General features: G+C 47.2%; 1 protein-coding gene across 7 annotated transcripts in view; it reads left to right on the top strand.

Annotated features, from left to right (window-relative positions):
* LOC105554313 (adenosine receptor A3) overlaps window positions 1-16,093 on the top strand; it is an 89,557-nt gene that overhangs the window by 57,597 nt on the left and 15,867 nt on the right. Inside the window, exons 1-2 of one of the 7 annotated variants that reach the window (XM_012000725.1) lie at window positions 11,533-12,121; window positions 14,642-15,769. The exons of 2 other annotated variants lie outside the window; for them this stretch is intronic. In XM_012000725.1, the coding sequence (XP_011856115.1) occupies window positions 14,727-15,248 (522 nt within the window). In that variant the 5' untranslated portion in view covers window positions 11,533-12,121; window positions 14,642-14,726 and the 3' untranslated portion in view covers window positions 15,249-15,769. Of the gene's footprint in view, window positions 1-11,532; window positions 12,616-13,833; window positions 15,770-16,093 lie in introns of those variants that run through there. 4 more of the 7 variants (XM_012000722.1, XM_012000727.1, XM_012000726.1 and 1 more) reach the window with 4 other exon arrangements.

The raw sequence follows: 16,093 nt of genomic DNA, 5'->3' as shown, positions 1-16,093 counted from the left end.
CATGAACAGCCTCTCAGCGGCGACTCCCTCCTCACACAAGCAGGGCTGAGGACCGCAGGCCTCAGGGTAGAGAACTGGCACTTCCCCAAGGCACAGGAGAAACCAGGCTCAGTTTTTAGTAGGTGGGAGTTCTGGTTCAGCGACCCCAGTGAAATCAGGCAAGAAGAGCCAGTCGATCCTCCCCACTCTGCCGGCCACTGTGATGCTCAGAAAATCACTTCCAGGTTAGTCTGGGTCAAGAACTAGGTCTCACTCTAGAGATTCCCTCGGCAGTGGAAGAGCTGACCAAGGGCTGTCTTTCTGTTGAATTCAGGATTCTGAACTGTCAGCCTCTGTTTTCTATCTGCAGAAATGAGCCAATCCCACTTCTCAAGGTTGCAATTGGATTCAATGAGGGGCTCCAGGCAGTGTAACACAGGCGACTGGGCGTGGGACTGCCTGAGGTCAAGATGGGCTCTGCCCTTTGCTAGCAGTGCAAACTTGGGCAAGTTGCTTGACCTGGCTCAATGTCAATATCTTTACCTGTGAAAAGAAAAGGTGATGAAAATGACAGGTTCTATTACAGGGCTATGCCAAGGATCAAGGGAGAGCCTCTGACAGAGTATTCCAAGGTTAATGAAAGATTAGAGGATGTGCTAGTGTGGTCCAGGCCCAGAGACAGCCCTGGAGTGTTACCGTTACTGTGTTACTACATGGGGAAGTCTGAGCGTGGCTCTTGGCTTTAAGGGAGGCGTGACTCTTTTTACTATGACTTTAAGGGAGGCAGCATGGTACGATGTGTCTGTGCGTGTGTGTGTGAGGGTTCCCACACTGCACGCACACTGATATACTAGCAGTGGGGTGATGGTGGCTCTCAGTATGGTTCAGACTTTGCTGCTGCTTTTTTTTTTTTAAAGACAAAGTCTCACCCTGTCACCCAGGCTGGAGTGCAGTGATGGTGTGATCCTGGCTCACTGCAGCCTCAACCTCCCAGGCTTGACCTCCCTGACCTCCCAAGTCCCAAGTAGCTGGGACTAGAGGTGCAGGTCTATAATTTTTTTACACTATGCCGAACTAATTTTTTTCTGAATGTTTTTGTAGAGACGGGGCCTTGCTATGTTGCTCATGCTGGTCTTGAACTTCTGGGCTCAAGCAATCCACCTGTCTCGGCCTTCCAGACCACTGGGATCACAGGTGTGAGCTGCCGCACATCCCAGACTTTACTTGTAGCTACTACATCTACTCCCTTTTTGGGCCTTTGTCGTCATCTCTGAAATGGCGAGTTGTACCTATTGTTTTCTAAGAGCCATTTTGGCTTTACCACACAAGAGTTTAACATTTTAAATGATATTTATAAAAGGATATGTGCATCCTCCCTTCACTTGGTCAAGACACTGCAAAGAGTGAATGTTTGGAGAGTGAAAGAAGGGACGGGTTGTGAGGCCTGTGTGCCTATGTGCGGTTTTCTTTTTTTCTTTTTTTTTTTTTTTGAGACGGAGTCTTGCTCTGTCGCCCAGACTGGACTGCAGTGACACAATCTTGGCTCACTGCAACCTCTGTCCCCCAGGTTCATGCCATTCTCCTGCCTTAGCCTCCCGAGTAGCTGGGACTACAGGTGCCCACCACCACACTTGGCTAATTTTTTGTATTTTTAGTAGAGAGGGGGTTTCACCATGTTAGCCAGGATGGTCTAGATCTCCTGTGATCCACCCGCCTCGGCCTCCCAAAGTGCTGGGATTACAGGCGTGAGCCGCCGTGCCCGGCCTATGTGTGGTTTTCTGTTGAGGCTTCACCCTTTGCCCTCCTCCCTGAGATTCTTGGACCTTCTTCCCACAGCCCCTCCCACCAGCTCCTGTGCAACCCCACCCCAACTAGGGGCTGCCCTGCCTCCCTGCAGATGTTTCCAGTTTGCAGACAGCATGGAGTTCACGTTGGTCATTTGTTCCATTTGCTCAGAAACAACAGCTAGCATTATTGGGAGGAAATGGAGAGGGTGCCAACTCCGAGATAACACAAAAAGCCCTAGTCATGGGCACTAGGCGTGGGTGGAGTAGAGGGAGGGAGGGGGCATAGGCTGGACCATCTGCAGTGACCTAGAGTTCTGTTGGCCCTGCTGAAGTCATGGTCACTGAAGCAGTGTCGAACTTTCCTCTGGGAATGAGCAGGCCTGTTGACTTATCTTAGAGGGACAAGAACAGAATGAGATTTTATCTTGGAGGCCTAGGAGAGACTAGAGAGCCTGGCTCCCCTGCCCAGCCCTGAGGCTAAACTCTCAACTAGAATAAATTCTATTTCTTTACTTCTTTGAAAGCAGAAATGATTCCAGGGTTAATGAAAGATTAGAGGATGTTTTGTATTTCAGGTCAAGAGAAAATACAAATAAATGTAATGCAAATTAAATTACTGGCCTCATGTGCCTCCGTGTTTGCCCATGTATAGTCGTTGTGGCTGGAGTTGGCTGTAATATCCCCCCTTGTTGCTGTTATTCAGCAACCCTCACACCCTGCGCAGGAGGTGGCCCCTTTATTGTAGTGAGTAGTGCTGAGTGATCCGCCAGGCCTTCTAAAATGAGTGACACTCAAGAAACAGAAACTGTGACTATTGCTCTGAATACTCTAGTTCTTGATATCTGGCTCTTAGAGGGCTTCACCTGCAGCATCTGAGGGAGCCTGGGTGGCTCTTGGGGACTGGTGACCTGGAAAACTATGTGTCTGGAAGCTGTGAACTGTCAGACCTGGGGCAGCCTTTCCCCGGGGTTCACAAAGTCCACCCAGCAGGCCTGCTTATGCTGACAAATCACTGCTTCCTGGCAAGGATGGAGAAAGGAGAGGAAAATGGTACCGCCTCCCACAGTCTCTTTTGGATACTTCCTATTTCTAAAGCTGGAGGTAGCATTGGGGCAGTTGGGACAGGGATAGAGCACCTCCAGAGAAAGACTGAGACAATCAGCCCTGCAGAAAGACAGGGTCTATGGAACACATCCTTGTAGCTTCCCAACAAGTCTGTATCTCACAGTTCAGTAGCCCACAGGGTGGTGGATGTGGAATGACTTTCCTTTAATTCAACCTCCACCAAGCACCTTGTAAGTGGAAGTGGAGCACGGGTTGGGCACTGGAGTGGCTCTGATAGTGAAACATCAGCCCCCGACCCTACCCAGCTGTAGTACTCGCATTTCTGGTAGCTGCCCGAGATGGTGGTGCTGGGGACCGAGTGCTGTGCCAACTGCCGTGCCTGAGTTACTTCATCCAGTCCACAGAGAAGTATCTTATTTATCAAAGGGGGAAATGAAGACACAGAGATTCAGCAGTTTGGCCAAGTCATCCATTTAGAAACAGAGTTCAAAATAAGAGAGACGCAACATATTCAGAAACACATGCCTGAAGCCTGACAGTGATTTCTCCTCTGGAGCACGTTGGGTTGAGTGGAGTGGGGCAGGCCTGATGCCCAGTGAGGAGGCACTAGAGTACGTGCTATGCTGGGCACACAGGTGGCTGTGTCTCACTGCAGCTGAACATCCATTAGGCGCAGCTTGAGAGGGCCTGAACGGCACTGCTGACGTGGGTAATGTAACTGATTAGCACCCACTGTTCTACCCATTAGCATGGGTTGACAGGCCAACTGGCAAAAGGCAAGTGCAGTGATGAAGAAGGAAGGGTCAGCTGTGTGCTTGATTGGAGGGCCCTAAGCTCTTTGGCCCAGGTTTCAGAAAATGGGGACAGAGTGACAAAGGAGCCAGTGAAGGGGGCTTGCTAGCAAAGAAAGCGGGCTGCTTTTCCAGTTTTGACCTTGAACTGGCCATTCTGGGCCTCCATCCCCTCTGGTGTTCCATCTCACTCCAAATGTGTTGCGCCCTAAAAACACCATCATGAACACAGTGATTTGGGGCAAAATCAGTGGTCAGTGATCAGGAGTAATGTGTCAGACTAAGCTGATAACTAGGGCCAGAGGTGGTTCCAGGTCTGGCAGATAGAAGTGTGAACAAGACAAGTAAGGGGACAAACCAAAGACAAGTAAATGAACAAACGAGCTCTGACTGTGGAAGGTGCGGCATAGGAAATACACAGAGAGGATGGAGAGAGCATGTGTGTGTGTGTGTGTGTGTGTGTGTGTGTGTGTGTAAAGGGCACCATTTGAGATAGATCACAGAGATGAAGGAATGAAATGGACTGTTATAGGTAAAAATGCTGAAATAGCAACTGTAATGTAAATGTTAGACATTCTCTCTGAGGGTTCCTTTAACTAGACCCAAATAGGTCACGTGGTGTTTTCTATCTGTACTGGTTTGTGACTGAAGTTAGAAGACGCAAAAATCTACTTTTTGTTTAGGGAGAGGTCTTCTAAATATCCCTTCTGATTCCTCATTGGACATAGAGAGGTATAGCCAGCATTCTTACAGGTAAGGAGAAGACAGACCTGAGAATAATACATAATACATTCAACTGGAATTTATTGCAGGTTTCTTATGTGTCAGGTGTATTTTAGGATTTTCATGCTTTGGGGCGAAGGGGAGTGGGAGGAAGATACGAAATGAATAAGGCATCATTTCTTCATTTAAGGAGTTTGCCAGCTAGTGGGAGAAGCAGTCATGTAAATAAATAACTACAGAATTGTGTAGTAAGTGCTCCAAGAGAGGAATGTGTAAGCTGATGTGGGAGTGCAGAGGAAGAAGCCATCGACTCAGCTTGACAGTAACTTTAGTCCTTTGTGGAAATAGGTGGGGCTCACATCAATAAAAATACATTCTTCCTGGGGGAATCATAGCATTATGTTTTACCCAGCGCCATTCCTAAGGAAGCATTTCCTAAATATTGCCGGATGTGGGTGCCTGTGAGTGCTGTATTAAAAGACTCACTTCAAATGAGGGGACATTTTTAGTCTCATCAGTTTTTTTTCTCTTTTGCCAAAATTGATAATCTAAAATGTTATTTGGGCCACTTGTGGGAGAAAAAAATCCTCACCCCCAAATCATGGGAGTACTGACAATTATCCCTGCATGACAGACTGGACCGATCAACCTGCAATATGCCTGGAAACAAATGCGTACTCCTTCTAACGTGAGATCTATGGAGTTATTTCTTATACCTTGCATACTGCCAGAAACGACGTGCAGCTCCTCATGAAAACAGGGCCTGACAGAATTACTAAAACACCGGTAGCCGAGGAATGATTTGGGGCACGCAGACATCCTAGAAAATCTAAGCCAAGTGTGATTACTGAGACTGAACATCGGCTCTGACACTCCCGGCTGCTCACACACAAATGAATGAGACAAAGCTCTGCCACTAACCAGATGAACAAGGCAGTCTAATTTATTAAGAAAAACGACCTCTTTTCTAGGACTAAAGCTCCTCAGAGAAATTTACCCTATGAAATTTTATGTAAGAGACATAGCAACAGATAGTATCTTCGCTCATGATGAAATGCCGAGACTTACTTCATAGGACAGTTTTTTTATATTAACCTTTCATAAAAAGCAGAGGAACGAAGGTCATCTGGGAAGGCATTTCAGCAGGGAACTAAAGTAAAACGGTTTTGCAATGTTGTTGTCTGATCAGGGAGTAGACGCAGGAGTTGCGGGTAGGGAGTGTAGAGGAAGGGCCTGCTGGCTGCTCTCCATGGGCCTGGAATAAAACTCTTGGCTGAGCTTTGACAAGAGCTGGAGAGTAGACAATTGACATAGAATGCACAGCCTTCGATAGCTGGCCCAGCCTAGGAAGCAAGTCTTACCCATTAGGATACTGAAGAATGTCTGCCCAAAATGGCAATTTGGATTTTGGCATAATTGATATTGGACTGTTTTTGTGTGGCTCATTGAAAGAGTCAGAGCTTTGCAGCCAAGATAGACTTGGGTTCAGGCCCTAGCTCTGCCATTTGCTGCTGTGCTGCCCAGAGTGAGTCAATTGTCTCCTATCCTTAGTTTTCTATCTGTGAAACGGATCTAATAATACTTGCCGGCAGGATTGATATAGAATTGTGAGTGATGTGTGCAAAACACCTGGTGAAGTGCCTGGCACATGTGAATTGGCATTTTATCAATGGCAGCTCTTACAGTAATAATTATGAAAGGACCTTGTGCAGTAGGAGGGGAAGACACATGTCATCAAAATCAGGAGATTGCTTATCTCTCACTGTGGCGGTAGGGTTTGCATGCAATTCTCTGAGAAGTTTTGTCCCATTTGATAGGTAGCATGTTAAAAGAAGGAGACCAGGACATTGCCCTGCTGTAAACATTCGGGATCAATAGTTGATATATCCAGAACTCATTCCTACACCTCCCGGTGTTTAGATAAAGGGCATGAGAATCAACATCAGGATCCAAAGTCTTCCTGGGTGAAATAAAGGGATGAGGCCCTACCACAGTGAATAACCCCTGACAGGGGTGGGGACACCGGGCCTGAGCACCCAGAAGCCGAGGGCTGTGACAAAGAGAAGGCTGGGTGGCCAAGAGACATGAGGGCATTTCTAAAATTCTTGGACGCTCTCCAGCAAAAGCTGGGAAAATTGACCAGTGCGACCTGCACTTACAGGAGGGGAAGGATAGGTCAGAGGTTGACAGGTGCCAAGGGAAGGATCAATGACGTATGTGGCTAAAAATCCCACTGCAACCCCTTACTGGCAAATCCCTCCTGGTCTTCTCCATTCTCATCTTAAGCAAGGAGACCAGGAGCTGGGCTCCCATCCTGGTGCTGCTTTTGTTTTCTTGTTTGTTTGTTTGAGAGGGAGTCTTGCTCTCTTGCCCAGGCTGAAGCGCAGTGGTGTGATCTCAGCTCACTGCAACCTCTGCCTCCCGGGTTCAAGCGATTCTCCTGCCTCAGCCTCCTGAGTAGCTGGGATTACAGGCGCACACCACCTAATTTTTGTATTTTTAATAGAGACAGGGTTTCACCATGTTGGCCACGCTGGTCTAGAACGCCTGATCTCGTGATGTGCCCGCCTCGGCCTCCCAAAGTGCTGAGATTACAGGCATGAGCCACCATGCCCGGCGGTGTATGATCCTGAGCAGATCACTCATTCCTCCGCCTCAGTTTCCTCCTCTGTGAGATGAGATTGGTGATACCTGTCTTGTGGGGTTGTTGAGTTAATTCAGTAAAGTTTACTGCGTGAGGAGCTTTGCACATGACAAAGCAAAACACAAATACTGTGTTTATTGGAACAGTCACAGGTTTGAAAGGCAAAGCTGCTTCTCAACCTTCCGGAGTCAGCAGGACTGAATTTGGTACTGCCCAGGAATATTCTATGGGATTGGATTGACTTTAGGCAGTTGGCTACCTATTCTTGTCCCCTTTGCCTTCCCTTAATTCTCACTTCTTTCATTTTCTGCACCATCTGAGGTTGCTGGTTAAGCAGTTTCAAAGGAGCATTTCAAGTTCTTCCCGTTCTCTTTCTCAGCAGCAGCCTGGGTCCCGAATGACAGCAGGAACGTGCTGCCCTCTGGTGGCCACCGTTGAGCATAGCGCCTCAGCTGGGACGCAGGAGTCATTCTTTCAGACGCTTGAAGCTGATGCTACCGTGCTAAGACTCCGGCAGTTGAAACGCTTCCTCACTTTCTGAGTGCCTTGAATTCAGTTAGCTGAATCCTTCTCTTCCCGGCAGGGCCTGGAGACCTCCTGACACACTCGGTGTGGGTGGGGGGTCTGGTGGGTGAGGCTGAGCGCCCACAGCATTTCCCCGTCGTTGGGCAGGATTTCCTGTTGCTCAAAGTGAAGGAACCTTGACCTCCCTTTCCAGGCCTCACCCTCCCTCCCACCAACACTGGCACGGAGTGAAATTCCAGGTACTCAGACTACAGCCTGTGAGTCTTGGGCTCCTTGGATTGGCCTCAGTGGCTGGGCCCTGGTTAGAAGGCCCCTGTGGAGAGCGGCTCCAGACCAACCCCTGGGCGCGGGAAAGCCCGGCCTGACCCCTGGGGCTTGATGGAGTGGCAGACCCGGAAGAGTGGTGGAGGAGGGGCCTAGGGAGCCGCACCTTTGGGGCTGACCCTGAACACTTGTCTTTTCTAAGCCTCTGCTGTCGGCTAGCAAACATGAAGCTCTATAAAAATATAAAGCTTTAGGGAAGTGGTGATGGGGCCAAGAGGAAGTGAGCAAGCTAATTTTGCGCAACTCTGCAGGCCGCCGTGGGGTGGGAGAGAGCCTTGGGCAGAAGCCCCACCTTTCGCCTGCCTGACATCCGGTCTCAGCTGCCCGGGGACCAGCTCTAGGGCTCCAGAGGCCTTTTCCCTGGGCTCCTGCTAGCACTGCATCTTGCTGTTTTCGTAGGCTGGCAGCTGGGGTTTTCTAGGCTTTTCTGAGAAGCTGCAAAGGATCAGATGAATCATCTCTCTTGCCAGCCTCTCAGATTGTTAAGCGGAACCCCAAGGGCAAGGTTGCAGCCTTGTGGTTGAGCTGTGCCCAGTTGCATCAGACCCAAGTGGGCCCCAGGCCAGGGCTTACGACAGGTGAGGCCTTTCCCCTCCAGTCACTCTTCCTGTGATTTAAGCCAATGGTTTCTCCTAGATCTTTGCTTCCCTGATGGAGTTCAGGTTCTTTTAGTAGAATTTTAAAATTTATTTTTAATTAAAAAAAAATAGAGATGGGGTCTCACTACATTGGCCAGGTTGGTCTTGAGCTCCTGGCCTCAAGCAATCCTCTCATCTCAGCCTCCCACAGTGCTAAGGTTACAGGCTGAGCCACCACACCCAGCCTCTTCTAGCAGAATTGAAAACAGCCATGGCCTTTCTTTTAGGTGGGAAATTCTCCTGAACCACAGTTAACCACAGTTAACATATATATGTTGTTTTTTTTTTAATAGAAAAAATTGCACCTTGAGCCAATAAAAATGTTTTCCTTTCTGGCCCAGAGCTCACCTTGGGGCCCCAGCCTTACCAGCGGTCTGCTCATGCAGTCATCTGGTCCTGCCATCTCTTCCTAGCTCAGAGCAGTTGCCAGATCTACGTTATACTTGCGCTTTGTGCCCATAGTCTTGGTGGCTGCTTTCTTTTTTAGATCTGAGAATACTGATCTCTACTGATTTTGATAGCATGGCAACATCAAACCCAGGGACTCCTTGTACTTTTGAAAGGTTTGTGTAGTTTATTTGCTCATTTACTTACTGAGGGCTGCCATTCAGAACCTGGGCTCTGAAGCAGAAGCCTAGGTCTGAATGCTGGCTTTGCCACTGCCTAGCTTACAACTTTGGGCAAGTTATTTAACCCCGCTGAGCCTCAAGTTGCTCAGCATAATGGTAGTATCTATTTCATTCGAGAGCATTGAATGAGTCTGTGAATGTAAGCTGCTTAACACTGAGTAGTTGGTATGATGGAGAGCACTTAAGAGTCCTCGCTGATTTATTGTTTCCTTATATACCCAATGCCTAGTTTATGCAACCTGATTCACTGAAGTGCTTTCCTATTCATTCATGAAAAATGTACTGAGCACCTGTGATCTGCCAGGCATCATAGTAGGGGCGAGAAATGCAGCAATGGAAAGTGGTGGTCCCTGCCCTCCAGGAACTCACAGGCTAAGTGGGGAAGTCATATACACCCAGCACAGTGCCGTCCCGGAGGAGAAGTGAAGACTGGGAAGTTTTCTTCAAGGTCCTGTTGGGGAACAGTCTTGGAGGAAAAGTATTTGTTTTCTAGGCGGACTTGGGGCAGAAGGGCCCTGCAAACCGGGCAAAGAGTGTGTGCACAGCGGAGAGGAAGTGAAAGAGAATGACTCTGAGCCACGAATTGCTCAGCATAGCGGACCCAGGTGTCAGGAGACTGCAGAGACCGGGAGACCCATCAGAAGGGTGTAAGCCACTCTAAAGAGTCTGGACTTGATCCTGAGGCAATGCACAGACTAAATGGTTTGGAAGCGGCAGGGGTCATCCTGGGTGTTGAGCTCTGGCATGGTTCCTCTGGTTGCCTGAGGCGCGGAGTAGGAGGCTGCAGCATCTCCTACTTGAGATATGATGAGGTGCATGACCAAGAATGGCTGCGCGCCATGGGCTGTGGGTGCAGCGGTAGGAATGGGCAAATGAGGTGGTCTTCTGCCCCAGCCTCTCTGTCCCCTTTCCCAGATTGCCTTTTGGTTTTCAATCTAGGGCCGGGTTCCAGGTCAAAATGTTAAGTGACTGTGAAAGTCCTTCCTCTCTGTTCTCAAATCACCCCCAACCCCAACCCCAGCAGTGATGGACCTTGTCTATTCAGAGAACATGAAGGAAGGGCTTCCCTTGTTCACAGAAAAGAAACCCCCCATGGTATGTGCAGAGAATCCTGAGGGTAGAATTCCCAGGTGGGCAGAGGTGGCTAGGTTGGTGACCCTAAGTGTGTCTCCTGCCTTTCTTCTCTCTAGTGGGTTATTCTTTCATGTGTTATCTTGCGTACAGCATGCTGGGTTTGGACACAAACCCCTTTCCTTGGTTTCTCTGACCCAGCTGAGATGGACTGATTACAAAAGAACTCACCTATATACTGGAGTAGGGGAGGGAGGGTTTTTTGCAGTGTTTAACCAAGGTTCAAAGAGTGCTATATAGTGAGAAAGGTTTTTGGGTTTTTTTTTTGTTTTTTGTTGTTTTTTTTTTGGTAGCATGCAGCCTCTTAGAAATTTCTCTCAGTAACTTCCTTCTCTGAAGCACAGATAAAGAAAGCAATTACAGTAGAAACATTTGTGAGAGGACGCATTGGAGGCTGATGAAGCTTTTCAAGTTCCAGCAGTGCAGGGATGTGGGCAGAACTGATGTTGGAATATACTAGAATGATGGAAATTCAGTTGGAGAGGACTGCCCCTTTTTAATGTCTGGGGAGTTTGCTCCAGGAGAAATGACAAGTCTGGCAGGGATGAATATGGGATTTGGTAAGACTTGGATCAAATTGGGATACAGCGGTGGTGGTAGGGATTGGAATCAATGAATGATGCCAAAGCAGAGGAACTAACAAGAGGACCCTGATGGGCCCCAGGCAGAGGCCTCTCCCTTCTGCCCCACTCCGAAGTGTTTGTTAGTAAACACCAGAACACTATTGTTGTTACTGCTGAATTTTGTTTTGGGCTGTACATATTTAGATGCTTAAGGTAAAAATAATAAAGCTCTCAAGCTACTGTGTGGGCTTCGGTCCAAGTGTTCCTTCTTGTTGCCTCTCTAACATGCCTGGTTAAAATAATCCTTTTGGGTGGTGCTGAGAAGCATCTGAACCAGATGGACTCCCCAAATAACAATGGTGTGCAAGTGTCTCGTTCCCAGAAGTTGGTGACTAGGTAAGCAGCTTCAGGGAGAGGGGGCTGATTCCCAGGCAGTTGCCTGTTTCTGCGGGGATGGGGCTGAGGCTTGGGGAGTGTGGGCAGGAGCACACGCCATTTGATTCTGTTGCATACGTTCTTTTCCCTTCCTTCTGTATGTCTGGTCATTCTGCTCTTCTGTCGTTCCTCACATAGGTTGGACATTGGCCGGCTGCCAGTGTCAGGGCCAGTGTGATTTTGCTGGGGTGTGAGCTGAGAAACAGAGGTGGAGGCTAAGCAGGTGTGATGCTTTGCAGAGGTGCTGAGATTTTTGCCCTTCTGACCAGGGAATCTTTGCTTATCCCTTTGATCAAGGATCCTTGCTGCAAAGGCTGGGTATCGGCTGTGCTCAATGAAGCAAGAACTTAGCAGGAATAGTTCTGGCTAAGGTTAGGAGGCTGCCACTAAAGTCCCTTTTGTTCCTCTTCTCCCCTTTGCCTGCTTGTCATGAGATCTTTTTGCTAAGCTGGCAGAAAGATTGCATAGTCAGTGCTTCCAGCTCCTCTCCCACCTGATTCTGCACTGTCATCTGGTCCCTGAATGAATGAATTCTGGCACCCAATCTTGCTTTGAGCCTTCTCTGTGCCACTCGTGACTCCTTCTCTGCTCTTTCCATCTTTCTACTGAGAGTTCCTGGCTCTGTACTTCCTCTTGGCCCATCTCACTTCCTGAAACAAGCCTGAAGAGGGTTGCTTATCTCGATGGAACTCAGAAAGCCAAAAAGCTGCAGGCAGAGGCCTTGAGGGCATCGGTTTGGGGAACTAAGAGCAGCAGCACTTTCAGATTCAGTCCATATAGAACTGTCCTCCAGGGTTCTGGGAACCTGAGGATGTGCCGCGCGTAAAGGGGCTGGAAGTGATCCACCTGTGATGAGCCCTTCTAAGAGATCACCCCACCAGAAAAGAGTAGGAATGAGCGAGTTGGGAATTTTAGACTGTCACTGCACATGGACCTCTGGGAAGACGTCTGGCGAGAGCTAGGCCCACTGGCCCTACAGACGGATCTTGCTGGCTCACCTGTCCCTGTGGAGGTTCCCCTGGGAAGGCAAGATGCCCAACAACAGCACTGCTCCGTCATTGACCGATGTTACCTACATCACCATGGAGATTTTCATTGGACTCTGCGCCATAGTGGGCAACGTGCTGGTTGTCTGGGTGGTCAAGCTGAACCCCAGCCTGCAGACCACCACCTTCTATTTCATTGTCTCTCTAGCCCTGGCTGACATTGCTGTTGGGGTGCTGGTCATGCCTTTGGCCGTTGTCGTCAGTCTGGGCATCACAATCCACTTCTACAGCTGCCTTTTTATGGCCTGCCTACTGCTGATCTTTACCCACGCCTCCATCATGTCCTTGCTGGCCATCGCTGTGGACCGATACTTGCGGGTCAAGCTTACCGTCAGGTAGCCTGCAGGGTGGGGTGGGCAGCAATTAGGCACCTGGGAAATGAGACTACAAAGCCCAGAGCCCAGACTTTTTGAGTAAAAAATGAATCCAAATTGGCCCTTGATGTTGAAAGAGGGCAGTAAGTGTTTTTTTGTTATATGGTCTGTGAGGGGGTTAGCAACAATGAGCTGGGATTCAGGAGCTAGAATCAGAGGAATGCTCCAGTCCTCTCCCCACTGATAGGGGTGGGTGCTCAATCCCTCCAGCTATAATTACTAATCCTTGGCTAGAAATGATGAAATCTTGATGCATCTTTAATTAGTAAAAAATTCTCTTCAGTTTTAGAAATGATAAAAGCCTACTAAGATAAGACGTATTATTTTAGGAGAAGCAGGCAGATAAGAATAAGAGATAAACCGATGGTTCTATTGTTTTGCAAATGTAGGTTATTATTTTATCTTAGCTTCCTATTCTGTGCCCACTTCAATGTTGAGAAAGGGATTCTTGGAATATATATATATATATATTCCTATATATATATTTATTATATTAAATATATGTATCCTGTGTGTGTGTGTGTGTGTGTATATATATATATATATTTTCCTCCTTCTCCTCCTGAGATGTGAGAGCTTTTTTCCTAAAAATATTTTTCATTACATGTGACTATATGAAGAGAACGGACTGCCAAATGGAGAAATCTACTTCCCTGGGCAACCCAAATTGCATTGGTCTCATGTTTCTCTTCACTTCTCTGGAGGAAAGAGCAGAGTGAGGGAGCTACAAACAAGCTTTAGATGTAGACAGTCTGGGTTCAAATCCCAGATGTGAGACCTGATCTTGAACAAGTTGTTTAACTCTGTCTCCTTTGGTTTCCACTCTGTATCACGGTGGTGACGATGCTCGGAACTCAGACTTACCTTTTTTTAGTTTTAGCCCCACCACTTCCAACTTGTAAAAGTTACTTGTTTGTGTTTCACTTTTAATCTATAACATGGGGATAATTGCAGTATCCTCATAAGATGGTATGCGTTAACATATGTAAAGCTCTTAGAAACATACCAGTCACACAGTCTGTGCTCAATAAATGGTGGCTGTCATTACTATTATTTTCACAATTGCCATCAATAAAATGGAGGTTATAATAAAATATCTCCTGTTTGTTGTGAGATGTAATTGAGATAAAAATCTACTGATACTTAACTATATTTGTTTCCTTTTTGTGGTCTGTACAGGCTGTTGTCCGGAAGGACAGTTTAAGGAGAAATGAGGACTCTTACTGGATGAGTCTTTTCAGGTCTCTGAAACACTTCAACACAATTTTGTAACTTCATTGATTCATTTAACTCAAATACCAAGTATGGATGCCCATGCAGATAGAGAAGCAGGAGCAGGCACAGGTAGAGGGGAAGTGTTGGGGAGGCATAGTATAATTTATGAGAATCTGCACAACAGCCAAACAGAACAGTGCCAAGAGCAGCAGGCAAGCTTGCTTTGAGAATATCATTTCTCACCAGGCAGACAATCCTCGGAGACTTAGATGAATCTTAGCTCCCAGGAATCGAATAATTCTTGGGCTTACACCTTATTGAGAACAAAAGGAGTAAACTGAGTTTAAGGGGGACTTAAACTGCTGAATTCACCTGTGGATGTTTTTGAGTTAAAAAAAAGAAAAAAAAGAAAGAAAAAGATAGGTAACTGTTGTATAGCTCTCAGAAAGTGGAGCCCTGAGTGGGGCACGTAAGCACTTGACTCTAGGCAACATCTTCCTTATCCATTCAAGAGTGTTCTTCTTTAGAAAAGTCCCCATAGATGTTTCCTGGATTTTTCTCCAATCGTTGTCTGCTCATCTTGTCTTCATATCCAGTGAAGTTTAGCTGAAATCACCATAGAATACCAACGCTGCCCTCCCTTAGCAGAAGATTGGAGAATTAAGAGAGTATATGCCTTATCTCACCTCTCTCTCTCTCCTTTACCAGCTCCATCTCCCTTACCCTTTAGCAATTCCTGTTATGAACTCACTGGCTCTCTTCATTCACACAGATACAAGAGGGTCACAACTCACAGAAGAATATGGCTGGCCCTGGGCCTTTGCTGGCTGGTGTCATTCCTGGTGGGACTGACCCCCATGTTTGGCTGGAACATGAAACTGACCTCAGAGTACCACAGAAATGTCACCTTCCTTTCATGCCAATTCCTTTCTGTCATGAAAATGGACTACATGGTATACTTCAGCTTCTTCACCTGGATTTTCATCCCCCTGGTAGTCATGTGTGCCATCTATCTTGACATCTTTTACATCATCCGGAACAAACTCAGTCAGAACTTCTCTAACTCCAAAGAGACAGGTGCATTTTATGGACGGGAGTTCAAGACAGCTAAGTCCTTGTTTCTGGTTCTTTTCTTGTTTGCTCTGTCATGGCTGCCTTTATCCATCATCAACTGCATCATCTACTTTAATGGTGAGGTACCACAGCTTCTGCTGTACATGGGCATCCTGCTGTCCCATGCCAATTCCATGATGAACCCTATCGTCTACGCCTATAAAATAAAGAAGTTCAAGGAAACCTACCTTTTCATCCTCAAAGGCTGTGTGGTCTGCCATCCCTCTGATTCTTTGGACACAAGCATTGAGAAGAATTCTGAGTAGTTATCCATCAGAGATGACTCTCTGTCTCATTGACCTTCAGATTCACCATCAACAAACACTTGAGGGCCTGTATGCCTGGGCCAAGGGATTTTTACATCCTTGATTACTTCCACCGAGGTGGGAGCATCTCTGGTGTTCCCCAGTTTTATCTCCCCCACTCCACTACTCTTCCTCCACTTCATTTTTCTCTTGGCCTTCTTCTGTATTCAATGTTTTGGAGGCCTGACTTGAGGACAACGTATTATTGATACTATTGTCTGTTTTCCTCCTTCCCAAATAGAAGAATAAGTCATGGAGCCTGAAGGGTGCCTAGTTGATTTACTGACCAAAGGCTCTAGTTGGGCTGAACATGTGTGTGGTGGTGACTCAGTTCCATGTCATTGTGGAATTGAGCAGAGAACCTGCTCTCGGAGGATGCCTAGGAGATGTTGGGAACAGAAGGAATGAACTGAGTTTAAGGGGGACTTAAACTGCTGAATTCACCTGTGGATGTTTTTGAGTAAATAAAAGATAATAGCTAACTCTCATGTAGCTCTTTGCTGGGGTAACTTGGAGCTTAAATACCCAGCTGGCTGTCTTTGGCACTCAGCCTGCTTGCTACCTGGAGCCATGTGGTGGCATACACACCTTCTTACTCTTAGCCCCAGAACACCCTGATCCTTATTCCTGGGTTCATCAGAGTATTTGTCAACTTTATGAACCATTCATCTATTGTGAGAGAAAGAATCCTATTCATTTCCCCTGGTGTTTCATTCTCATAGGAGTAATGGGGGTAGGGCAAAAAGAGACAACGGATAACTATGATTTGTTGAGCCCTTTTCTTTCCTTTCTTTCTTTCTTTCTTT

Source organism: Mandrillus leucophaeus, unplaced genomic scaffold (genome assembly GCF_000951045.1).
Source record: "Mandrillus leucophaeus isolate KB7577 unplaced genomic scaffold, Mleu.le_1.0 Scaffold64, whole genome shotgun sequence".
Taxonomy (NCBI): Eukaryota; Metazoa; Chordata; class Mammalia; order Primates; family Cercopithecidae; genus Mandrillus; species Mandrillus leucophaeus.
The sequence above is the reverse complement of the archived record's forward strand: the minus strand, read 5'-3'. Positions and strand labels throughout refer to the sequence as shown.